General features: G+C 49.9%; 10 protein-coding genes across 10 annotated transcripts; 5 read left to right on the top strand and 5 right to left on the bottom strand.

The window, feature by feature from the left end:
* Positions 1 to 509: 509 nt before the first annotated feature.
* Positions 510 to 3,697, top strand: BO87DRAFT_348906 (uncharacterized protein; the record flags this gene model as incomplete). The annotated part of the gene is made up of 3 exons (XM_025620994.1): positions 510 to 653; positions 716 to 910; positions 1,103 to 3,697. 3 exons carry the CDS (start codon positions 510 to 512, stop codon positions 3,695 to 3,697), a joined length of 2,934 nt encoding a protein of 977 aa, XP_025484589.1.
* Positions 3,698 to 4,092: 395 nt separating this feature from the next.
* On the bottom strand, positions 4,093 to 6,329 carry BO87DRAFT_324580 (rRNA 2'-O-methyltransferase fibrillarin-like protein). Its single transcript, XM_025620069.1, has 5 exons — positions 6,081 to 6,329; positions 5,974 to 6,021; positions 5,738 to 5,919; positions 5,414 to 5,682; positions 4,093 to 5,362 (listed from the first exon to the last, which is right to left on the bottom strand). Exons 1-5 carry the CDS (start codon positions 6,205 to 6,207, stop codon positions 4,291 to 4,293), a joined length of 1,698 nt encoding a protein of 565 aa, XP_025484588.1. The 5' UTR covers positions 6,208 to 6,329; the 3' UTR covers positions 4,093 to 4,290.
* A 498-nt stretch (positions 6,330 to 6,827) lies between these two features.
* Positions 6,828 to 8,114, top strand: BO87DRAFT_403069 (RING finger domain protein). The gene is made up of 2 exons (XM_025625737.1): positions 6,828 to 7,088; positions 7,139 to 8,114. The coding sequence occupies exons 1-2, from the start codon at positions 6,881 to 6,883 to the stop codon at positions 8,026 to 8,028; spliced, it is 1,098 nt and encodes a 365-aa protein (XP_025484587.1). The 5' UTR covers positions 6,828 to 6,880; the 3' UTR covers positions 8,029 to 8,114.
* Positions 8,115 to 8,156: 42 nt separating this feature from the next.
* On the bottom strand, positions 8,157 to 10,156 carry sld2. Its single transcript, XM_025620068.1, has 2 exons — positions 9,910 to 10,156; positions 8,157 to 9,838 (listed from the first exon to the last, which is right to left on the bottom strand). The coding sequence occupies exons 1-2, from the start codon at positions 10,049 to 10,051 to the stop codon at positions 8,268 to 8,270; spliced, it is 1,713 nt and encodes a 570-aa protein (XP_025484586.1). The 5' UTR covers positions 10,052 to 10,156; the 3' UTR covers positions 8,157 to 8,267.
* Positions 10,157 to 10,517: 361 nt separating this feature from the next.
* Positions 10,518 to 11,690, bottom strand: BO87DRAFT_412066 (sucrase/ferredoxin-like domain-containing protein). The gene is made up of 2 exons (XM_025626480.1): positions 11,232 to 11,690; positions 10,518 to 11,178 (listed from the first exon to the last, which is right to left on the bottom strand). Exons 1-2 carry the CDS (start codon positions 11,526 to 11,528, stop codon positions 10,594 to 10,596), a joined length of 882 nt encoding a protein of 293 aa, XP_025484585.1. The 5' UTR covers positions 11,529 to 11,690; the 3' UTR covers positions 10,518 to 10,593.
* Positions 11,691 to 13,120: 1,430 nt separating this feature from the next.
* On the top strand, positions 13,121 to 15,792 carry BO87DRAFT_297420 (putative C6 transcription factor; the record flags this gene model as incomplete). Its single annotated transcript, XM_025619021.1, has 5 exons — positions 13,121 to 13,780; positions 13,880 to 15,158; positions 15,210 to 15,511; positions 15,567 to 15,653; positions 15,712 to 15,792. The coding sequence occupies 5 exons, from the start codon at positions 13,121 to 13,123 to the stop codon at positions 15,790 to 15,792; spliced, it is 2,409 nt and encodes an 802-aa protein (XP_025484584.1).
* Positions 15,793 to 18,082: 2,290 nt separating this feature from the next.
* On the top strand, positions 18,083 to 19,593 carry BO87DRAFT_348890 (endo 1,5-alpha-arabinase; the record flags this gene model as incomplete). The annotated part of the gene is made up of 4 exons (XM_025620993.1): positions 18,083 to 18,894; positions 18,947 to 19,134; positions 19,185 to 19,213; positions 19,265 to 19,593. The coding sequence occupies 4 exons, from the start codon at positions 18,083 to 18,085 to the stop codon at positions 19,349 to 19,351; spliced, it is 1,116 nt and encodes a 371-aa protein (XP_025484583.1). The 3' UTR covers positions 19,352 to 19,593.
* Positions 19,594 to 19,799: 206 nt separating this feature from the next.
* Positions 19,800 to 20,765, bottom strand: BO87DRAFT_348888 (SDR family NAD(P)-dependent oxidoreductase; the record flags this gene model as incomplete). The annotated part of the gene is made up of 2 exons (XM_025620992.1): positions 20,085 to 20,765; positions 19,800 to 19,989 (listed from the first exon to the last, which is right to left on the bottom strand). The coding sequence occupies exons 1-2, from the start codon at positions 20,660 to 20,662 to the stop codon at positions 19,800 to 19,802; spliced, it is 768 nt and encodes a 255-aa protein (XP_025484582.1). The 5' UTR covers positions 20,663 to 20,765.
* Positions 20,766 to 21,256: 491 nt separating this feature from the next.
* On the bottom strand, positions 21,257 to 22,870 carry BO87DRAFT_403063 (kinase domain protein; the record flags this gene model as incomplete). The annotated part of the gene is made up of 6 exons (XM_025625736.1): positions 21,257 to 21,522; positions 21,608 to 21,770; positions 21,832 to 22,139; positions 22,201 to 22,532; positions 22,587 to 22,735; positions 22,790 to 22,870. The coding sequence occupies 6 exons, from the start codon at positions 22,868 to 22,870 to the stop codon at positions 21,317 to 21,319; spliced, it is 1,239 nt and encodes a 412-aa protein (XP_025484581.1). The 3' UTR covers positions 21,257 to 21,316.
* Positions 22,871 to 23,383: 513 nt separating this feature from the next.
* BO87DRAFT_324561 (uncharacterized protein) lies at positions 23,384 to 24,434 on the top strand (the record flags this gene model as incomplete). Its single annotated transcript, XM_025620067.1, has 3 exons — positions 23,384 to 23,786; positions 23,860 to 24,143; positions 24,243 to 24,434. The coding sequence occupies 3 exons, from the start codon at positions 23,384 to 23,386 to the stop codon at positions 24,432 to 24,434; spliced, it is 879 nt and encodes a 292-aa protein (XP_025484580.1).
* Between the last annotated feature and the right edge of the window lie 330 nt (positions 24,435 to 24,764).

Raw genomic sequence — 24,764 nt, 5'->3', positions numbered from 1 at the left:
GGAGTCTATTTGCTGATCCTAACAGAAACACATCCTTTTCGGCCCAAATTCAGTCCTTGCACTCCTGTTGAACTACAAGATGGAAGTATATACACCACCAGAAGCCCACTAGGTGTGAGTGGAGAATACATCCGGATTGGATAGTGGAAGCTGGGGTTGCAATCCCTTGGAGTCGGCACAGCCCGTTCCAACTCATGTATTGGTTGGATTTCTCGATGCTTGCGTATATCATTCCAGCTGATATGGTGCTATCCGCATTTTGCATGGGTGACGTGTATCGACTGGGTTATTACGGAATTGTGGGATCATGTTATGATTGCAGCAGAAGTTAGCTTCGGAGATGTTGGTGTACTGTGCATTGTGTCGGAAGCTGTGCTGCATGTTGTCGGCCTTCGTGGGGTAGCGGCATGGGAAAGATATAAAAGCACCTTTCGTGGCACCAGATTTCAAGGATCAGAACCAGAAAGCACAGATCAATAATAACGAACTAGACAGCACGCAGAAACAAAATGGCCGCCGTCAATGACCCTCAACCCCTCCCCAAAAGGGATGAGCAAGTTGGCCTAAGCGGCTTTTATCACGACCAAGGTGACGGTGGTAACCAAGGGGATGTTGTGGCAGGAGCTCGAACCGTGAAATGGTTCAAATCAAAGGTAAGATGTCATTCTTCTGTTTAAATTGGTCCGAAGAGTCTAATCTGACATACTCTCGCCAGGAACTGAGTGCTTCCCTTCTGGGGCTTCTCGACAGCCTTCAGCTTGTGACCTCTTCCGACGACAATGGATCTACTGTCGCCGGAGCAAACCGGTCATGGTTCGAACTCTCGATCTATAGACGCGGCGACGAGGCTCTGAACAGGCTTCGCTGGATGAGCCATGAGAACAGGTTCATGACGAATGACCGCGAATATGTACGCAATAATCATCTTCCTCTCTGTCAAACACTCTGAATACAGCTCATCGAAATCTCTCTAGCACGAAGGAAGAATTTTCACTGAACAGACCAAAATCATTGAAACCTTGGAGGTGAGCTGTTTGCCGATATCGTATTTTCCCCGCATCAGGTGTACTGACTTCGACTACAGGTCGGTGATTGTATCTAGGTTCATGCTGCCGCCGACCATGAGGACTCAAGAAATCGGTACCATAAGGGTACACTGATATTCGGTATCAACGTCGAGAACAATGTGAAACCAGCTGATGTTCCAAGTTTTCGTGCATTGCTGGGATTGGCTCGGGAGAATCCGAATGCGGCTTCAACCTTTGAATATTTGGGCAACAGTACGGCAGATCAGGTGGAAGACAGAATCAGGGGCAGCGGAAGAAAGCCTATCGTGAGTCGGTTGAGATGGGTAAGTGCTGATAGGATTGTGACACTCGCTAATGCGTCTCAACGCGCAGAGAAGAATGTTCTGCTTGTCTTTGATGCAGATGACCTACTTAGATCGACGACTACAGACCGCCGCCTGTCCTGGGGCCAGACGGTCGAGAATATCTGGAGAGTGATGGAAGGGACTTGCAGAAGGATAGGGAAGCAATCACCCAACAACTATTTCCACCTTCTTATCCAGATTGGGTTTGAAGGCGCGATCTACAAGGGCTTCCATACCCAGGGTACCAAGGCCCATCTCATCTACGAGCCAACCAGCGCCGAAGGCAAGCTTATTCGCTCGTACTCAGATAATGATATGAGGAAATTTGGATTCATTGGATTCATTGGAGATAAGTGGGAAAAGTTGAAGAAAGAGCTGATGGTTGCCTGGGAGCGTGGACTTGTGTCCTCTCTGGAAGAAGAATCCGCTGGGTCCATTGCGGATCTCGGCATAACGCAAATGAGAGACGCAATGATGACTGGAATCAGATGGTCTCGTCGCTGTGCCCCGATTATGTTTCCAAAAGGAAACACCCAGAAATTCATGCCCACTAACGACCGCATGAAACTTGAATCTGGCTCAGAACCGGTTTTGGTGTCTGTGGAGCTAGATCTGATCGTGCAAGACGAAAATGCTCAAGAGCAGACTTTCAGAAAACCGTTAGTCCTTGACAGTTTGCCGTGCTCCACAAAAAAGGCTGCCCATGATACGTTGACACATGGCTTTGAGTGTGTACTACCATACATGCCCGGTGCCCGGTTTGGCAACTTGGTCACGGCTGATCGGGGGGAAGTCGATGGCTTCCGAAAAATTGCCAACACGGTTGAGGAATGGTACCGGTACAATAGGGAACCCAAACCTTTGTCCATTGCCGTGTTCGGCCAGCCAGGGTCTGGAAAGTCATTCGGTGTGAAGGAGGTCATTAGGGACACACTGAAAGCCGATAGGGATAACATTGTATTTTTGGAATACAATCTCTCGCAGCTCCAGCACGAGAATGAACTCCAACGTGCATTCGAAGCCATACGGACCACCCGCGGGATGCCCATTGTATTTTTCGATGAATTTGACTCGACCTTCCAAGGAAGACAGTTGGGGTGGTTGCCGCATTTCCTCAAATCCATTACGAGGGGTGTATACAAGGACGGCGCGGTAGAACGGCCATTAGGACGTGGCATCTACATCTTCATCGGAGGCACCAAATCGAGTCATGAAGAATTCTTCAGAGACATATCAGACAGCAGTGGCTTGGTGAGAAGGCCCGAGGAGACCCCCGATTTCTGTAGATCCGAAAAGCATGTCACGGCATTACTTGATGAATTGAATCGAAACCCTGATAGAACCTCGGGACCAACGCTGACCTCCATCAACTTGGATATTTCCGAAGTGTATCAATACAGTGACTTGAAAGATACATTCTCCCAAGTACAGAGCGAGATACTATCAGGAAGACTTCCACTGGTCTTCTTTGAAAACTTCGATAGCGATTTCGGCGACGAGAAGCTGGGATGGCTGAAATACTTCCTCGCTCCAATGCAAGACGGCGAATACCTCGACAATAGCGTACGATGTCCCATCGGGCGTGCCATCTTTTTCTTCGAACAGGGGACAGACCACTTCAATGGATTTCCTGAAGTAAGCTTCAATTCTGAAGATTTTCAAGGTGCGAAAGTACTGGACTTCGTGAGCAGACTCCGAGGATACGTCAAACACGAGATAAACTACACTTATCTTAACAATGTTCTCAACTGGTATCTGAAGAGCCAAACGATAAACAAGCCACTTTCGATTGGCGTGTTCCGGAACTGTCAGAGACCCCCAAGTCAGCGCCTCGGAATCAAAAAAATCTTCAAAGATAACTTGGCAGGGCACGTAAACATCCTCGGGCCGAGCAGCTTGGGGAGAGGGGACGAGACCTATTTCGTCCTCCGTCGAGCGATGCTGCTTCGAAGCATGCTTCAGAGGAATTTCGGGTTTGGCGAAGGAGAATTCATTGACATGGATCCTGGTGTCCTCAATGCACTGTTGTTCACTCCCCGCGTCCTACATGGTGCTCGTTCCCTGGAGTCAATTCTGTCCATGAGCAGGATACCAAAAAGAGTGAAAATCACGAAGGAAGATCTCTGCACAGAGGATCAGCGCATGTTGCATGTGAAGGATGAGGCCTTCCAGCGGTTACTGAATAGTACCGGGGTAGATTCGGGTACACAGGCTACAAAGGAAGACATGCGGCGCTATGCTTGGATTGAACGGAAGTCGGGTAGAGCTTACCAGTGTAGGACCGTGGTCCCTGCTACGCCTGCGGCTGGCTCAGGCACCGCCTGAAAATTGAACTACTATGATGCTACGGTTTTCACGATGTTAGGGTTGATTTTTACGCAGAATGATTTGATGACATTACTTACTCTTTTTAGCTACAGACTGCCAGCTGAATTTTGAATTTACGATTTTGCAATTGAACTGTTCGTTTGGGTTACTTATATATCACTAAGCTCAAACTTCCTTAGATACAGCTGCACCCTTCCCATAGAGTAGAACATCTCCATCGGCCGCGTGATCATGCCTGTTGAGGGTATGAAGAGGGAAATTGGAAGGGAAGATATCATTGATAAGTATGTGAAATATACTCTCCGGCATATAGTGCTGAATGGTAGGGGCAGTGGAGGTAATAAAGTTATGCCGAGCTTTCCTGCAGAGGTTCGAATGACATTAATTTGGATCTCGTGTGGTATCTATCAACTAGTCTGTATCATTTCACTGACCCCTGCATCGTGCAGCAGATTGGTCGGATGAGCAATTGCGGTACATAACCTTGGTGGTAGTGTGTCATTTGAGGATATCATTTAACAGCAGTATGCAACAAGTAAACATGGAATGAACAACCCAGGACACCGCTGTTAGCTTGATAAAAGCCAAAACTAATAGTTCATCACCGGGCCCCCGCCTGGTCCTGGTTTCTCCTCGTAGTGATTCCCATCATACCCGCCACCATAGTCATCCAAGGACCGATACCCTCCTGGAGGTCCAGCATCACGACCACGGCCTCGACCCCGGGTGCCGCCACGGTTTTGATGGCCTCTGCCTCGCTGTGATGACCCACGGCCGCGGCCGCGGTATGAGCCACCTCGTCGAGGTCCATCGTCATGGTGATTGCGGTTGTTGCCTCCATACCGCGGGTTATAGTGCGGCCTGCTATGGGGCGGCCCCTCCTGAGTTCCATCTGGATACAGGATTTCTTCATCCCGCTCCTGCTGATGACGCCTCTTGTGGTTTTTATTCAAGAACTGACTCTCCCATTCGCCCTCATTGGGGTTCTCTTCCTCAACACGTAGGACAACCTTCTCTCCGACGATCGTCTCGAAAGTCAAGGCCTTGTCGGCAGGGACAGGATGCCAATTCTGGATCTTACCCGCGTCAATCGGACGGGCGCCTTTGCGCACCGCCAGCACTACCACGGGGTGGGGGTTCTCTGTGTAGTATTTCTCTGTGGCTGGCACAGGCGTCAGGCGCGCAGCCCAGACGCGGTTCTCAAAGCATGCAGTTCCAGTAACCTGCCAGCTCAATTTCTTACCGATGCCACCGACCTTGTCAAGAATGGACCGGGGCGCTGGACGGGGAGTGATAAGTATACTGTTGGCCATGTACTTCAGATCATTAGAATCAGCATGCCCAAATGGCAGCATGGGGTTCAAAATCTGGCGGATTAGCCGACCAGAATCAGCATTGGAAATCAAATATCCAGTGTAGAAAATAGTCCGCTTGATGCGAAGCCGGCCGTAAGGAGATTTGGCCCGATTGAGCGACGGATTGCGGATAGTAAGGTTATGGGAGTTGATCATCCGCTGCACTTCGGCAGTCTCCATTACAGGGGCAAGGTACATTGATCCTTCGGCGACCTGAATGACTTCAGAGCCGATGGGCCTTCTTCCACTATTGGGTGCCTGGAACCTGCGGTTTAGTTGCTCGAAATAATCCCGGAAAGCTTTCACACTGGCAGAACATCAGAAGTGTGTCACAAGAAAGGTAGTAGCGAACACGCACTGCTTCACGCGATCTTCATAAACGCGAATCTCTTCGGCCTGGTCGTAAGTGAGAACAAGATCTTCCAAGAAAGTTTGCTTGAACTCCATAGTAGTGGAGAATCGCTGGCTCCTTGGGCCAACTTCAGGCTTGAGGCAGATGAGATCAAACTCCAGCTTCTTACTGTCCACCATACGCCGGACAAGATCGGAGAAATTACTCTCGCCGCGGCCTGTTAGAAGCACCGTGAGGGCGTCTTTCTGCTCCATACTCAGCTTGACCAATTGGACCTGTAACAGGTCAGTTCTCTGCCAGCCACGCCGAACACAATCACTTATGCCGCACAATCTGCTCGTTCCACCATCCCTCCCAGGCTCGTGGCTCTTCCTTATCGATACCGTCGCCGGTCGCGGCCAGCAAGTTCGGATCGTGCCACCAGCCTCCATTCGCGAAGCTCTCGTAGGCCTGCAGAAACCCGATGGTCGGGCCGTTCCATAGCTGTGGGTTTGGAAGAGGACTCAAGAACACTGGACGGGATTAATTTGACGCTGTCGTTCGCCGGCGCCACGGATTATTCTTACAAGTATTATCGAAGTCGTAGACGTGAATAGAACGGATATGGGATACCGCTGATTCCGAAGAGAAAGAACGTCAGTACAGTAATAGGTTTCCTGTAGAGCTAGCTTACCTGGCAGCTCTCTGTTGGCTATGGACCATCGCCTTAAACTTGTGATGGTTCGCGCCGGAGCGCCGTGAGCCTGGACACGCATGGCGGCGGCTGTGTTTTCAGTGACTACAGCCTTCGCAGATCTCATTGTTCATCAATCATAGCAATCAGCAGTGTATCGTTAGTGCATGTCTCTACATAGAAGTAGGACTTTTCTTTGGCTACAGCTTGCGACTGAGGTGAGTTTTGCGGAGATTTCGCCAATGTATGCGGCCGCGAGAGTTGTGATACGGTGGACGCCAGCACCCAGTTTCCCTCCGGCCGAATGGCACGGAATTGTTACACTAACCACACGGCTGGCCACAGTACTCGGATAAAGAACCAGCAGACTAAAGCTACTATTTTGCGGAAAAACAGAATTGTGGGACAGTTCCAGAGTTAATAACGCATTCATAAATGAATCTCCTTATCTATATATGTCGAGCTCACGTTTCTGCTGAGCTCAGAACCTAGTTCATGACAAACTCCAAACACTGCTGAAGTTACACAGTAGTACACCCGTGGCGATAAATAACTCCGTGGCAGTTAGTAATCCCCAGTGAATACCTGTTTTGCCACACGGGCACTACCGTCTCCCGTACTGTTTCTGCCGACAGAAACCACTACATTCTGGCGGTGAAGCCCACAGTAAAGGCGGTAACGCCAGGAATGACGTCCCAGGCGGTCAGCGATACGCCGCAAAGCGACTGCTTCAACTTATCGCTCCATGACACCCATCAACCCGTCCTCAAGCTTCCAACAAGCGGTCGGGTGTCGATCTCATGTCCGATGATGTCGACCTGCAACAGGAAATCCTCCAGCGGACTCTGCAAGAGGTAGCGCACGATGAAGGCGAGCACGACGCTGACCCGTGCGTGATCTGTCTCGAACCCATCTCCGAAGCCGCCATCGCGGTGCCATGTCGCCATGCGAACTTTGACTTTCTGTGTTTGGTGAGCTGGCTGGAACAGCGTCGCAACTGTCCGCTATGTATGTACACCTTTCGTATTCTCCCCCAGCAAGTCTCTGACTACATATAGGCAAGAGTGAGATCACCTCCGTAAAGTACAACCTCGACAACACCAACGGACCTAAGATCTACCAACTCCCCGCCAGCACAAGCGACACCACAACCACCTCACATCTACCAACACCCTCACACCATCGTCCACCCCGCCGACCCCGTCGTCCGCGCAGCCCCCGTCCTCAACAACAACAACAGTCGTCCACCGACCCCCTCCGCCGCCGACAACGCATCTACCGCCACCAACTCTACTCCCTCCGCGTCGGCTCCAACCGTCTCTCCCAATACCGCGAACTGACGCCGGAGCGCTTCAACCGCGAAGAAGACCTCGTCTCGCGAGCCCGGAAATGGATCCGTCGGGAACTGCAAGTCTTCGAGTTCCTCAACCCAGAGCCAGAGGACCAACGACAAGGCGGGGGAGGGGTTGCGCGCCCCGGCCAGCAGAGACTCGAAAGCCGGCGCGGCAATAACGCAGAGTTTCTGCTCGAGTATATCATTGCTATCCTACGGACTGTGGATATCAAGGGTAGTGCGGGGCAGGCGGAGGAACTGTTGCGGGATTTTCTGGGTAGGGATAATGCCCGGTTGTTCTTGCATGAGTTGCAGGCTTGGTTGAGGAGTCCGTATGTTTCTCTTGAGGATTGGGATCGGAATGTTCAGTATGAGGATACTGTGGGTGGTGGTGCTGGTAGTGGTAATGCTCGTCCTTCGGACTCGCGGAGGGAGAGGGAGGAGAGTAGGACTGCTACGCCGGTGTATCGGGGTGATAGGGGGCCGAGGTTCCCTGGTTCTTCTGGACGGGTGAATAAACCGTCGTATTCTAGGAGAGGGGGTAGGTCGTCTCGGGATGCTGTGGCTCAGGCAAGACGGGTGCAATATGCTCGGGATCGGTATGTTCCTGATTGAGCTGTAAAGCTCGGGGTATTTGTGTTGTGTGGTATGTGCTATGATAGACATATAGACGCCTCGACTTGATGTATAGTTTAACTGATATGGTATCTCAAGAAGAATTATATACTTATGCTATAGTCATTGCTCATATCATGTCCCGCGCAGACAAGACACCACAGGGACAACATTAGGTATCCTCTCTCCACTGTAATCTATCAATCCCATCCCCTCCATCTATCTCATCTACCACCTATCTACCTCCTCCCAAACCGCCCCCCGTACCTCCCCTTACTCCCTCGATTCCGCAACTTCAAAGACCGATAATTAGCATGCGCCGCCGGATTCACCTTCCTAGCACGCGGCTGAGTCTGAGTCTTCTCCTTCGTCTTCTCCTTCCTCTTCTTCTCTTTCTCATCATCCACTTCCTGATCATTCGCTCGCCCCTGCGGTTTATCCGCCTCAATCGCCTCCTTCATTCTCTCTGAGAAACTCTTACTTCTAGCCGGAGGCTTAGATAATGTCTCTTCATCTTCGTCGAAGCCATAGTCGGGATCTAAGTCCGGTTCGGACCCTGAAAAGGAATGGAGTGAATTGAGTTCCTCTTCTTCTTCTTCGTCTATATCGTGCGGTTCAGTTCCGGGGATATTGAGGTGTTGTGTTTCGGGGACTATATCCGCATCCGCATCTGCATCCTGGGTATCTTCCTCATCGTCCGAAGCGGGTAGCTGGGGCTCTGCTTTCGGTTTCGCGGTAACGGGCTTCATGCGCACTTTGCGGGTAGTTCGTTTCTGGCCCTTCTTTTTAAATGGGCGGGATACTTCGGTGGATGGGTATTGTTGTTGGGTTTGGCTATCTGCGGCATCCCCTCCTGCTTGTTGCTGTTGCAGTTGCAGTTGTTCGGCCTCGATTTCATGAAGTATGTCCATGTCATTCTGCATTTGCTCTTCTTCCATGTCGCGGAGGCCTTGAACGAGAGCTGAAAGGCCCTTTCCGACGAATTGGGGTCTCTTGCGTACTGCTATGGGGCTTAGGCCGCCGTCGTCTCCGTTGGGGTGGGTGTTGGGGTTGTAGCGGGTTGCTGGTGCGCGGCGGAGGAACGAAGGGGTTTCTTCGGCGTTAGGTCCATGCTGCGGTTCTGTTTGTTTCGATGTTGTACTGTTGGTTCGAATGTATGCTGGGTACCGGGGGCCTTGGTTTTCGTTTTCCATCATTGCGTAGCGCCATGTTGTGGGGGTTGCGAAGAGGGTGGAAAGCATCCATTTCTTGCCTGATGATGCAGGGGTGCGTGCGCCTCTCGGACTGTCGTCGTCGTCTTCTTCATGTTCGTCTTCTTCGCCTTCTTCGGCGATCGTGTCAAGCTGTTTCTTTCGGCGTGAGGGGGTCTGGACTGCGTTGTCGCGGAGACTGGCTATGCGTGTTGCGGAGGGAGTGGCAGTGCTGCCGCCGGACTCGGAGAGGAGGTCAAAGAGGCCTAGAGCCTTTCCATCGCGCTGTGGGGTCGGGCCGATGGCTGTCTTTAAAGGGGATTGATGAGTGTTTGGGCTGAAGAGGCGACGGAGGACAGAGGGGGAGTCGTAGGGATCAACTTCGGAGGGGTGGGAGGTTGCGACGGGGCGGGATTTGGAGGGTGTTTCGAATGCTGCCGCGGCGCCTTTGGAGGCTTTGCGGGGGGTTGATGTGGTGAGAGAAGTTAAAGGGCCGTTTGGAGAGGTGTGTTTGCGTTTCTTGGGTCGTTCTTCTAGTTGGACGGGGTTTTTGTCGGTCTTGGTGTTGGATGAGGATGTCTCGAGGGCTTTTAGGCGGGAGTATTCTTTGTATTTTGCTGCTGAATTGAGGGTTAATTTGTGAGTTAGATGATAGATGAGAAGAGCTGAATAGGAAATATATTGTTCATACCGATTTCAGGGACCTTCTTAATATCGCTTCGTTCGGCCTTTCTCCCTCCATTGGCGTCCGCAAAAGCCCGCTCCCATTCTTTCAGTTCGGCGCGTAGATTGGCGGATTGGGTTGCCATCTCCGGAGCCATGACGGTCGCCATTATTGCATGTTGGTGGCGATAGAAGATGTATATGGGGTATCGGTAAGAATAGACTGTTTGGTAAGTAGAAATGCAGTCTGCAGAGGTGGTTCAAGGGAGTGAGAGCCGTGCGTCAGGAGTAACTGTAGTAATGGCTAATTGCAGCCCCGGCGGTTGGACCGTCGCGTGCGCGAAATCAATTAACGCGGGTAGCACCCGCGTGGAGTGACGTAGCGTGTCTGTCCAATCGGGGTCCTTGACAGAGCGATAGAGTAGCAGTCACTATCATTTGCCGTCGTCTGCATATAGTGGAGATCTTGAGCGGTCTTTAATTGCCAAATCTATAGCCGGGTGAATATGGAATCGGTTTCTACTGTTTAAGCCACCGCGATCCTTGAGACAAGGGTTAATCTCCATTTTCACATTTGTATGTAGTACGAAGGGTATATATAGTTCTGGGAGGAAAAAATATGGATCCATTGATCATCTCTCATCAATCTATTAGTGGTAATAGGGTCTAGTGTGGATATATATATATCTCGCTATAGGAAATATACAGAGTCTCACCAACTCGTCAATCCCCGAGCTCTATCAAATCCTCCGCGCAACTGCGTCTCAGGATGTACTACTTTTCCTTCTAAAAGGGTGTACCTGATGAGTCCTTCGCAATGTTCAGGCCTGATTCTGGCCAGCCAGATCATCTGCTGCTCCTCCTTCCGATAGATCAGAACGTTGGCAGAAAACTTGTGACCACCCACGTGGGAAACGAAGAAAATTCCCACACCACCGGGACGCTCGTCGTTTGCATCACGGTAGAGCCCCAGAGGCCGTAAGTGGCGTTCCAATTCTTTCTTGATTAACGGAGCAGTAATTCCGCAGCGAGCGTCGCGTCGTTTATGGGAGCAGAGCAACACCACGTAGTCGTATTGGCATGGCCGGGGGTTCAGTTTGGACCCTGGATTAGCGGGGATGGCGCCATTTTGGGATAATGGTGCGTCCATAAAACGAGAGATCACTTCATTGACGTCGCTTTTTTTGACGGCATCAATAAAAGTGAACGATGGTAAGAGCAGAACTGTGGTTCCTTGGTTTTCTGTTTCATCGTCGGTTTCTGGGGGTGTCAGATTTGAAGCGGAGATCATGAAGCGCTAGTTGCGATTAGCAGCGATTTTTCAAAGGAGGAGTTGGGGGGTAGACATACGCCATGTTTGGATAGATGCGAGGACTCGTCAAAGGCTTGCATTAAAGAACCCTTCTCGTTCTCGACCTTCTCGGTCCAGTCCGATTTCCCCGTTGCGACTAGGACATGGGTGTGGAATTCCTTGATATGACCGTATAGCGGTTTGGTGGTTTCAACCTTCACTTTGGAGGGAAATTGCACGGTGCAGTCGGCGCAATCCCTCTTACAGTCCGGGCCATCCTCTGTCGGATCGACCGTCGGGAAAATGTAGCTGTCGTTGCGGATAAGGCCGCCGCGCGAGAGTAGCGATCGGAACATGAGGATTATTGTCTCGCTAAGCACAGCGTGTGTATTGTATGTAATACGATCGCAAGACCAGAGATCAAAAGAAAGATAGTTCAAGAGTCAAAAATGATACGCAAAAACATCAAAACTCGTCGGCTTTAATCCCTTATATCATTCTACGGCCGTAAGATTCGGAGATGGCCTTGGGGCGAATATCCCGAGGCCTATCCCCGACCGGAGGAGATGGACATACGAGCCTGAAGTGCCTGCCAGGCACCCTAATTCTTGTGCATAGTCAGACTAGTGACGGAGTCATAGCGTCTGCTGCCTCCGTCCGTTCCCTCCGTTGGCAATCGGTAGTTAAGTACCTCCGTAGTGAAGGGTAACTCTCCAATGAGAGGAGAAAGATTGTCAAAGACGGAAATCCTTCAGCCCACTTCAGGGACCCTTTTTGCCGTGCGTTTCACAAAGTTAGTAGTGATGGCTGTGAGTAGATGGAACCATTACACGAAGCACATGGCTGATCTTCCTTGCTGTCATCTTCGAACAATTCCCTCTGCCTATTATACTGCCAAGACCTCAACATCTCTCTTAATTACGTAGTACATTGTTCTATACTGGGATTCAAATTAAGTAGATATCATTGAACAGCTGGTGGAAATCACACTCATGGGGGAATTTTACTTTCCGACATGGGTCTTTCCCCATCAAGCCTTGTTAAGCTTATAGAAAGTTTAAGAATAAAAATACTAAGAAGAAAAGTGCGCCGGAACCCTTGGGAACCCCTACCACTAGGCTGAGACAGGCAAGAAGCCAGAGACCCTCTCATACTGTTACTTTAGTACTAGTTAGTTAGTACCAGATACTAGTTTACTTCTTAGTTAATCTGGCTGCTGTCGTGACTCGGATGACTAACACGATGGAGTCCAACGAGGCGCAGTGACTGGTTGATTGGAACCAGTCTGAGTTTGAGGGTTTGTCTGACTGTCTTACCTCGGTCAGGGGGGGGTGGGAGAAGGAAGAAGAGAGTTTTTTTTTTTTCTTCTCATCTTCTTCCCGTCCGATAAATCCCCGCTTAGGGAGTGGCTGCAATTTCAGCAGTCATAATTCATCAAAATCCCACGATTTCCTAACGACACAACAAGGCCATTGGATAAGGTAAAGAGATAACCAACAGGGGATCATTTGATCTCTGCCTAAATCTCCCTGAACCAATACACGGCACATTCGGAGATCGTTAACATTTCAGGGAAGGATTGAAACCTGGCCGGGAGAAGCTGCCCGTTTTGGGGAAAAGGGCCGGTGGGCCAAACACGTAAGCCCAGCGACTCGCTTCTCTTATCTGAACTGCCGCGGCCGACCGACCGACCGACCGAGTGAGAGTCCATACAGTAAGTGAGCGAGACCAACTGCCACTTGAGTGTGTGAGAGAGAGCTTGGTTGTGTTCTTCCGTCCGAGGACACACAAGACTCTACTTACTACCCCCGAAGACCAAAAGAACAATCAATATACAACCACTATCAACAGAAGAGGGGCCAACTAACTAACTCTTTCTTCGCAAGTCACTCCCTTCCCCAGCAGTTGTCTCCGATGAGAAAAAATAAAAGTATCCATTCCGTTCATTATGGCCGACTTTCACCAGCAGCCTTTGGGGGCCGCTGCTGCTACTGCTGCTCCTTCCGACCATGAACCCCCGCCCGAGCAGCAACGGGTGAGGAAACGTCGCAGACGAACCATGGCGTGTATGCAGTGTCGCAGCAGGAAACTACGCTGCGACCGTGAGTATCCTGTATGCAGTCGTTGTCAAAAGAGCAAGACACCCAATAAATGCACTTATGAGGACGGCTTCCTTTGGCAGCAACCCAATACAGTTGCCTCGCCCGTTTTCTCCGAGCGAGGTCCCACAACCACGGTGCAAATGCCCCCAATTGATCGGGCGACTGCCCACCCTACCCCGGACTCGGGGATAAGCAGTCTCGCATCTCGGTGTCATCCCTCGCATCCCGTTGAGGAAAAACGTGATAAATTTCTGGAAACCGTCTTGGGTGCCCCCAAGGCCGCCGTCAACCAGGAGCCATATGTCAACACCGACCTCCTCCAGCGACCCCGTCACCCTCCCGAATCCCATCATCATTCCACCTCCCACCCCTACCCAGACGATAACGATGACACTCCTGCATCGCCGTCGCAGCAATTGGATGTCTCCCCTCGGATCATGATGCGAGGACGAGAGACAAAGACCCGTTTCAATGGGTCGGGCATTTTTGCCAACCTTATCGCGCAGGTAAACCTTCCCTTGCTTCCTCGTCTTTCCCCCCAGCTTGGTATCTATTAGGGGCCCAGTCATGACTTCGTTTTTGGCCGCATGTTTACGTCTATGTAGTTTCCTGATCTTAGGGCCTTTGCGGAGGAGATCCGTCAAGCCAGCCCGCATCTATCGGCGTTACGGCCGGACCTAATGAGAGTAAGGAAAGGCGTTTGGAAGAGAAAGCCTCTGAACGAGCCATTCCCCATGCCCACCACAAGTTCCTTGATCACAATGATCCCGTCACGTGCAGTGGTGGATGAGCTTATCTCCTTGTACTGCACCTACATTGAATCCACCCATCGGATCTTTCACATCCCATCATTCCTCAAGCAACTGGAAGCGTTTTGGCCGCAGCGAGATCAGCCGGATTTGGTCTCGCCGATTTTTGTGGTGCAGCTTCTCCTAGTGCTTTCGTGTGCATGGAATCTCGCCGATTTCCAGACCCTGCAAATGAAGAATGACGGCCATCTGCAATGTTATACGGCCGTCGAGTGGGTCGTGCATGCCGAGAAGTGGATAGAGAACGCGCATATCAAGCGCCCGGAGCTGACCAGTCTCCGCCTGAATACATTGCTGATCATCGCCCTCAATATTCATGGCATGAAACGCAGCCAAGCTTGGCTTGCGACGGGAACGCTAGTCAAGCAAGCCATGATGGCCGGTTATCACCGGGATCCGACTCGATATAGCCGGATCTCCGTCTTCAACATGGAAATGCGCCGAAGGATATGGACGACGATTGTGGAACTCGATCTACAGGTATCCCTTGAACGAGGCATGCCGCCGTCGGTCCAGGAAGCCGATTATGACACGGCTCCGGCACTCAACATCAATGACGACGAGATCCACGAGGACAGCACCGAGCTTCCGGTGGCAAAGCCGTTGGGTGTAATGACTGACTGCTCGTTCCAAGCGGTCCTCGTACAATCTCTTTCGCTGCGCCTCAAGGCCTGTGCGTTAATGCATTCCCCACATATTAGTTGCCGATACGAAGATATCCTACACTATGACTTCGAGTTGAACCGACACCTTTCTAAGATCCCTACCTGGCCGACATCAGACGTGGACGACTTCCAAACTGCGCACCGCAGAATCCTTATCCGAGCAATGCTGGAAAACAAAATCGGACATTCCCTTTTATCGATACACACGCCTTTCGCCATTGAAGCGCCCAAGGACTCCCTCTTTACACCGTCCGCCCGGGCTCGTTTAGAAGTGGCGTCGATGATCCTGTCCACACAACGGCGCTTACGCGAAACCTCGCAACAGCTATCCCTCTGTAACATGGGCGACTGGACCATGCAGGCGTACTGCACTATATGCGAGCTCCTCCATCAGGGGCAAATGACCAACGGTAAGCCTAGTCACCCTTATGCCATTGGACTATATGCTGATTCCAAACAAGGCGCTTCCACCTTTTTGACCCGAACCCTTCCTGGACTACCCGAATCTCTCATATCCCTGGTGGAGGTGGTTCTTACGTGTCTCGAATCCCGGCTTCTCCTTGTGGTCAAGGGAGCCAAGGAATATTTCTTCATGTCCACGATTGTCGCATTGGTTAAAGTAGGTCTCTGGCCGAGTCAAGCGCAAATTTACAAGCAGGAGGTTGTGGAGAGAGTTATTCTCTTTGCGCAAACCCTGTTTACACGACACGCCAATTGCGCCCATCTAGGCGAATGGGGATTGGGCAACTTCAAGACCAACCAAGTGAGTGTTCTTGTCTACTTTAAATCCCAACCTGTACTAATCTGGTTTGCGATAGGTTCCCAGCTTAAATGCAACCCCTGGATTGGCACCCCCATTTGTTCCCGACGTGAGCATGGCGCACGCGCCGAACTTTGGCATGATGGTAAGTCTATTTCTTATATGGATATATGTCACTGGAGCAATGATCTAATAAGACACAGCAGCCACCGGGAGGAGATTTAGATCCATTCCTCGACGCCTTCGACTGGGGCGACCTAACCGGCTTCACGTTGCAGCAATGATGTAAAAATGCCTCTATATAATCATGACGACTGTATGTAACTGTACCAACACCTCCGTGTACACTCAATCCATGGAATACTGTAATATGTATTATCATTCTGTATGAACACAACATTTTCTTTATCCTCAGATACGATCGTGAACCCTGACCGATCATCTATTACCATGACGCCACAACACAACAACCGAACAACGATCAGACACAAACAGGATGGCGATCATTGGATACATATACTTTGTAATTATCGATGTCAATCATAAGTCATTGCACACAAAGGCAGAACCGTCATTCGTCTCCACGGCAGGGAACGTGGACCGAGGGATCGACAGCCCGACCGCGATGCAGATCGGATGATATCAGAAGTGGTAAGGATTTTGCCATTTCTGGTCCACAAAATGAGGTTCCTGGAGGACAACTTGATTGAGGAGTGAGTAAACAATTGACCTCACAGACAGACGAAGTAGTTCAGACATCGGGTGAGAGTGATTGATCACATGCTTCAAGGTAAACTGTATTCTACTGCAGACCTGATTGATTGTATTAATCGCTGCTACGAGGAGCCCAACGACTCAATTGGTCAATAAATTACAGACACCATCCCACAAAAATTGTAAAGTAAAGATGTGTAAGGAGCGCGAAGATAGTTACCATCGCGGAATTGACTTCAGGCAGTGCTGCGATCCGACCACCAAACCCCGGTTGGCGATGAACTCTCCCATACCCGAAACCACGAACATGAACATTCAATTACCTTACAAACAAAACACAGGGCTGAAGATGATCTTCAGGAGATTCTGCCCTTCTATTTCTGGTCGAGTGTTCTACTTTCTTTCAGTGGTTCTTTTGTGGCTTTGCATCGCTTTCATCCCCCAAGTTGCTCTACCGAGCAAGAGGCTGAGCGTGGGGGCTAATTGCTTAGCATGATCAACGAACACTACTTATCGCACTAGCTTCACCACTAACATAGAATCGTTCCCCTTACTGTGAACTAAGATGATTTATTCTACCGTGTATGTCCTACCTCGTTTCTTATCTACGGATGAACGGCTGTCGCTGTCACATGGGTGGGCAGTCAACTGTGTGTGGCTGATGCTCTGTAGATATACCCCACTGTGTATACGAAATGCAGGCTGACAGTGCCAGGTGCAGCGGGCTTATCAACGCCTCTCTTGCGGGGCCATTTCTCGAAGGTGTCAAGCGGAAAAATGCAGTTTTGATGCGCTGTGGGGGACATTGACTCTTGCCTGGACTGATATCATGACAGAGGCTGTCACCTTGTCAGACAATGACTTCAGGCAGGATGAATGTAACATGCAATGCAACAATACAATCATCCCGTCCGAGTAGATCCACACACCGCATTGATCTAAGTAAGAAACAAAATCATGAGCAGAAGCAAAATTTTCTAGCGTCATGCACTCAAGGGTTCAATACGAGATAGAAGAAAGAAAGACTATGTTTTAGGCAGGCATATTACCTTAGCGGCTGTGGTATCCTCCGTTCGATCTATACGGTATTGACGGTATGAAGACCGTCTCAATGCAAGGGTCGTGACCAGCTCTGGGTGATCCGGATCTGCAGGGTTCTGACCAACCCGGGTAGTTGATTGGCTAGAAGGTAGACATCGGGCGGGTACGGGTAATACAGCCGGTTAGAGCGGTAACGGTATTCCGTGTAAAAGCTTGACTGTGGCCTATTCTTGGAACGATTGCCGTCATGGAGACAATCTAGATTTCTCGCCAACTTTGTCGCTGGTGACGTGCTTCGTGGTTATCCTCTCTTCTACTATCTATCAACTACTACTAATAGTCTCTCTATTTGATAGAGATCCTCGCCATGATGCTCGTTCATTTTCAATCAGATTTTAGGCAGTTAATCTTACTCCCACAGCCTCGTGGGCCAAGTCTCAGCGGCCTTTCTGTGCGTCTGCGCTGTCATACAGCTAAGCCTTGTTGGCCCCGTTAGTCCCTTGACTAGCTTCACTTCCGGTCTCTCTCACTGCCAATCATGCTGCCCACGGCACGCTGCCTGGTCTAGCTCTCCGTCCCTATCTGCCTTGTCCTCAATTCCAACACCCTCATCCTTAATGGGGCCGGATCGCTCCGGCCCCATTCCCCTGGATCCTTGTCATTGATATATCCCGATGAGATCCCCTCTACTGGACGCTGACCCATCATTTCAGTCATTCATGTCAGTTCTGCTCTACTAGTACTACTCTTTTCTGTGACTTTTTGAGGACTATTCTCCTCGCGCCACTCCTTTTTGCAGAAGTTTTGTTCCACAGCATCATGAAGAGCATCACAATGCTGCCATCTGTGATCTCCGTCTTATTTTTCCTGCTCTATGCAGTGAACGCTGTTCCGCTGGCGCCCCGGGCGAGCGCTCTCGCCGGGATCGACACCAAGTCATTCTCTAAGACCAAAGATTATCCTCTTCCCAACCTGGGCAACATCGTCGCCCATGACCCTAATGTCGTTCAACATGACGGCTATTTCTACTTGTACAAAGGTGGTGTGCACATCCCAATTCACAGAGCCCGCTCCCTCAGTGGGCCTTGGGAACAGGTCGGCACTGTCCTGGACGAGTCCAGCGTGATCCAGAAGCAAAACCGCTCTCGTCCTTGGGCCCCCACGACCATTCAGCACGACAACCGTTTCTACTGCTTCTACGCGATTAGCGAGAACGGCAGTCGCGACAGCGCCATTGGAGTCGCCTCTTCGGACACTCCCACCGGTGGAAACTGGACGGATCATGGCGCTGTTGTCAACACCGGCAAGGGAGACCTGTCGGACATCTATCCCTATTCGGTCTCCAATGCGATTGACGGCGCATTTATCACCGATCAAGAGACTGGACAGTCTCACCTGCTTTACGGGAGCTACTGGCATGGCATCTTCTCGGTGCCATTGGCTGATGATCTCCTCTCCGTCAAAACCCCGAAGACCCCGAACGCGACCAACCTGGCCTACATCCCAGACGCCAAGTCGAAGCCTATCGAGGGCTCTTTCATGACTTACAAGGAGCCTTACTACTATCTGTGGTTCAGCCACGGCAAGTGCTGCCACTTTGATATTCACGCTTTTCCGCCCATGGGAGACGAGTATGTGCACACAATCTTCTATGGAAAAATTGATAGCTAACAATCACAACAGGTACAGCATCCGAGTCGGCAGATCTAAGAGCGCGACAGGTCCTTTCGTGGACAAGGAGGGCCATGATACCCTCAAGGGAGGCGGTACCATCGTCTACGGATCCAACCATGGAGTTGTCTATGCCCCCGGTGGTGTGGGCGTGTTGATCAACAACGGCAGCGACGCGGATGTCTTGTATTACCATTATCGTACGTTTGCGGTCCACAATAGTTGAGGAATTAGCTAACAGAACTTGCAGTCAACACTACATCTGGTTTCGCACAGGGCGTGAGTCAAATCCCAACAACCCATTGACAAGATTACACTAACGCAATACAGGACGCTCATTTGGGATGGAACTATCTGCACTATGTAAATGGATGGCCAGTGGCTGTCGAGGGGTATGTTAATGCCAACAGCAAATAACGCTCAGGCACTAAAGGTGGATATTCAGTAAATCTAGCATAAACGCTACATCAACCGAAAGCAGTGGTCGGGCTATACAACCGAACCACTCGCTCAATTCACTAGCGCTTCTGTGTATGTGCTGTCTAATCTTGATTCTGCTCCCTACCCACTATACTGGCAACAAACTCATTGTTCTTTTCGTTGCGCTAGTCATTGGTGCATTCCTTTGGCTCTACAGTTGAATCTACGCCTCTTCTAGCGTCCACCGATGTCCGCCAAGTCGTCTCGCACTGCCTGTTCTTGGTCAAAATGGGGCCAAATCTCAGGGTCCGATCCTGCAGGAACCAACATGGGGCCAACGCATTGCTCGATTGGTATATCTGAAACCAACATGTTGGTTCGAATGCCTCATGGAGCAACTAACTGCACAGACACGATTCATCCATGCCACAGACATCCAGCAGGATCACGGGTCCCATCCACCATCCACATTCAGGGCCGTGCCCGTGGTATACGACGAGGCATCACTGAGCAAAAACAGCACAGAATGAGCAACTTCATCAGGCGTCCCCACTCGCGGCATCACCGTTGGAGTGGGAGTGAATCCTCCCTGGATGGCCGTGGCCCTATCCAACAACGGTGTCTGAATCGACCCACTACACAACCACCGTCAGCGCCACCCCCAACAAGCCCCCAAACCAGGGAAGCGAACAAGCGAAATGAAAGAATAATAAAAGGGAGCAACACTCACGGCGCAACACAATTAACCCTAATATCCGGCCCCACCTCCTTAGCCACACTCCTGGTCAACCCAACAACCCCATGCTTAGTGGCCGAATACGCAGCATGCAACGCAAAGCCCCTCAGACCCTGAATACTCGCCGCATTGACAATACTCCCCGTCTTACTCGTCTCCTGAATCGATCTTATCTGGGCCCGCATGCAATACATCACCCCCGACAAATTCACCCTCAACAACATATCCCACTCCGCATCATCCTGCTCCAACAACGAGCCCGTCCCATGCTTACTCCCAATCATGCCCGCCATATTTGCTGCGCCATCGAGCCGACCAAAATGGCGGACAGTGGCATCGATCCACTCTTCCACCGACGAGCGAGATCCAACATCAACGACTCGGGTGAGAACGTTCTCGTCATTGGCGTTAGGGAGCTGGGCCCGTGCGTGCTGCAGCGCCGAGTCGGATATATCTGCTAGGGAGAGACGAGCTCCTTGGGCGTGCAGTTGGCGTGCCACGGCCAGGCCGATGCCTGAGAGGCCGGTTATGGTGTAGACTTTGTCTGAAAATGATGATGACGATGACGACATTATGCTATTATGATTTGTTGATATGAACCTGATATTCTTGATATTGTTGATATTTTGGGTTGTTTTCAATGAACTATTGGTTCAGTTCAAGTTGATTTCCAGTTACGTGATGGATGGTATACTTGACCTACCCCGCATCGGCATCCGCGGGGAAGCAGAGGAGGAGGAGGAGTTTATATACCCGTTTCGGAATGACAGACTCGGGGATGCTCCGACCGGGGGATAATCATGAACACATGATAGATCTAGAATTAGAAGCTACGTTTACATGGATAGATCAATGGCAGATAACAATTGTGGATCAATTGGCATGCCAAATCGGCTAAATGGGTAAATGCGTACAGAGGGGGTACTATCACAGACACAATGCATAGTAGAATTATTACCTAAGTAGCATAATTCTTTGCTATAGCTAAGTAAAAATTGACCCAGTCTACACCATTTATGTATTATCTGATTAACTTATCACCCACCACGGGTGCAGTAGCAGCAGCAGCAGCAGCCGCCCCTATGAGGGTTATAGTAGCGATCACCGTGAGACTCCGTATTTATCTGTCCTGCTGGCCTGCTTCATCATCATTATTATCACTAATGCTGATATCTATGTATGAGAACATTATCAGGCGGTACATCCATAGAAATACAGTAGAACAATCAACCAGCCACTATGAATTTTGAACTTGAATTCAACCACGGATCATCCAGTAACTCCCTCGCCGTCTTCCTCCTCTCAGGCTCCCATTGCAGCATTGATCGGATGAACTGGAGGAACAGTTCCTGGTTCTTTCCGCTAAGATTCTCTTCGATCTCCTCGAGTGAGGTTGCAGGGATGGTGACTCCCCCTGCGCCTAGCCATTTGCCTATGAATTATTGACTTATATAATCATACCGAAGAGAGGACGGATAAGGGTGAGAGGAGGAGGGGGAATACTAGGAGAGACTAACCATCATCCGTAAACACATTCCGAGTCTCCCGACTTCGATCGATAAACGACAACGGTGGCAGACCAAGAAACCCCACCATCTCAGCAACATGGTGCGATGGCGAGTAATCCCCGTCTTCATCGAGGGCATCAAACAGATGCTTGTTCTCAAATACATCCCATATCTGCGGTAATAATTGAGCCATGAAGTTTTGTGGATATAGATGTAAGTAGTGACGTGCTTACCATGACGCCAAGATTCCATATATCGACACTAAACCCCCATTCCATATCGAAGAGCACCTCGGGTGCCTTGTAGATGTTTGGTTGGATGATTCCCCGATGAGATGGTCCGATTCTCGCCTGGCCGAGATCGCAGAGTACGGGCTGGCCCCAGAGCATGTCTTTGGGTAGGCGTAACTTTCGAGATGTGTAAATTGAACGGGTGCTGTCTATGGTTTTCTTGGGGGTTGGGGCTTGTTGTTCGGATATTTTTAAGTCTGTGAGAATCGAGGGATCGTCTATGCTGAGCATGATGTTTGAGGGTTTTATATCTGTATAATTTTGTGTTATTGTTGATGATTTTGTCAGTTGGTTGAGAACAGGGAAATGTACCGGTATGAACAACGTTCGCTTCCGTGTGTAGAAAGTCAAGTGCTTGAAGGATACATTTTAGGGTTTCTTTGAGTAAAAGTTCGCTCAGTCTTCGGGAGCTGGAAAGCATTCGTAGATCATGTAGAGACATGTGCATTGGTGGGTGCACTAAACATGGATATGTGCCGTCTGGGGTTGTGATGTCGAAGGCGTCATATAAGCCACGGATATAGGAACCTCCTATATGGAAAGACTTCACCTTGCTGAGGTGGTCGTATATTCTCAGTTCCCCCGATAATGTTTTCGATGAATCGTTCTTGGTTAGGACTTTGACAGCCACATATCTCTGTTCACTTTACAGAGGTAGGTCAATACTAGAGGACATTGTGTAGACTGAGTGGGCGTACCTTTTCTCATGGCATAGCCACACAGTCGAGTATGAGCCATAGCCAAGCTTTCCTAATACTCTGTATCTTGACTTTAAAAGTTCGCCAATATGTACGGGATAAAATTGGTCTGGTTTGTAGAATGGGAGCTTCTCTTCTTCAAGGAGCTCCTCGGGCTTAGAAGCAAATGCTCGAGAGCGTATTGCATGCTTGCAATTAAAGACATTTGCTTTTGATGAAATGAGCTTGTTATATTTGATGAGTGATAGACCACTCCTGATTGTTGAAAAGTACTTTTGTGTCATTGCAAGGTTCACAGAGAGTACGAGGTAGTTGTCAAACGCAAGTCTGCCGGAGCGCGGCTCTAATGGGAGATGCGCCACGTGCGGGAGGTGGAATGCAATGCAAGGCGGAGGATATTTCCTCCTTGCTTCGAGCAACGCACTCTAAACGCTCACTCACCCCACGCTCTCTTACATGAGGAACCTAAGATTGTTCTATGGAAGATGCTAGTGCGATGTTATGGTATCAATGTGGACTACTGGGTTAGGGCGTTTCGCAACGATATGGACTGCGAAAGCGGTATCCTTCTGCTAGTGCCTATTTATGGCACATCTTCAGCACTCTTTCCCTTAAATAGTTAACATAACCGGACAAACTCTCTCCTCTTCATCTACCTGTGGACCTGTCCATCCATACAATAACACTCTTATCATCACGGACTCTATCCCTTCTCTCAGTAAGGACCGGTATCTGCTATACTTCGATCCTCATTCTCATCCTTACAGAGAACAAAGGTCTCTATCGCCATCATCAGGATGCCCCCTTCAAGCCAAAGAACCTTCGAGCTCAGTATCAGAGTCACTCAAACTCAGGGCAACGTATCTGAGCTCCAAGCATCGCCCACCACTCCCCAGCAGCTTTTGCAGCTGGTTAGACGCCGTATAGTCGAAGCTGAGGGGCCCGAGTATTTCGAATACCAACAGGTCTCGCTTGAAGCTGGGTCCTTCGTGGTACGAAGCTTCTCCAGGGATGGCAATGTGGAACAAGCAAACCCAACCTTGAGCTACAATACACTAGACAGGGTGCTCTCGGTGACCATGTCAAGCATGACCCACGGCAGCGCGTTTCTTTGGGGAGTAACCGAAATGATTGACAGCCTTAGCCAAGGATACTTCACCAGGAACGAGTTCAGATATCTGATGATGGGTGGGAATGACGGTAGGAAATCCAATTATCACATCCATTCTTATATTATAACCTGGATATCACTAATAGTTCTACATGTATGCAGGATTCTTCAGCTTTCCCGCGCCGTGGGCCGCTGGCAGCTATAAAGAACCCGATTTCCACATTATCCACCCTAACACATTGCTACCTACAGTGGTTATTGAATGCGGATACTACAATGAAAGCAATACCAAGCTGCAATGTGATAAAGATCTTTGGATGCTGGGCGGAGCACCGCATGTCAATGTCGTTATCCTGATAAAGTGGGATAAAGAGGTGGATAGTAACCGCGTATCTGGGTGGATCGAATTGCATCGCCGCGGGGATAATGGTGCCGCTATACGGAAGGTAAGTGTCATTGATTCTGCTTTCATTCTAAGTGATCATAAGTCACATATCTCATTCGCTGTCTATCCGATGAGTGAATACACCTAATTGACTCTATAGGACATCTTCCCAGCTCCTGCTCCTGGAACGCCTTGGGAGAGCGAGAGCATCGCCTTGTACAGAAGCGACTTTTATTCGGGAGGCGAAGTACCACCTAGAAGGAATAGAAACGATATCTGGCTATGGAACTTGAACCGCCTGAGAGACATTGCAAGGCAGAGAATGGCCATTGAGGGACTTGTTCCAGCTTAGCAGCTTGGAATTTTGACCTGCAGCGGTGCATGGATAAGGCGACACGAGGAGGCTCTCGTCCGATTACTCGAACGCTACAGATCATTCCTATCTCATGTCTATTTTATCTAAATTTGCTTTACAAACGATATTCGACACGCATAACTAGCACTAAGAGCGCCCGTAGTGTCCATCCTCTGGATATAGTATAGAAGTATAATATCACAATACCAGATTAGGTAATGGGACTTCCACGGCTTCACTCATAATTACTTCATCAATAATCTTATCCACCACTGAATCCTTCTCCTGTCTATATATTGCACAAATCCCCCCTCTCTCACCCACACA

The sequence above is a fragment of the Aspergillus neoniger genome (genome assembly GCF_003184625.1).
Source record: "Aspergillus neoniger CBS 115656 unplaced genomic scaffold BO87scaffold_2, whole genome shotgun sequence".
Classification (NCBI taxonomy): domain Eukaryota; kingdom Fungi; phylum Ascomycota; class Eurotiomycetes; order Eurotiales; family Aspergillaceae; genus Aspergillus; species Aspergillus neoniger.
This window is presented reverse-complemented; position numbering and strand designations above follow the sequence as displayed.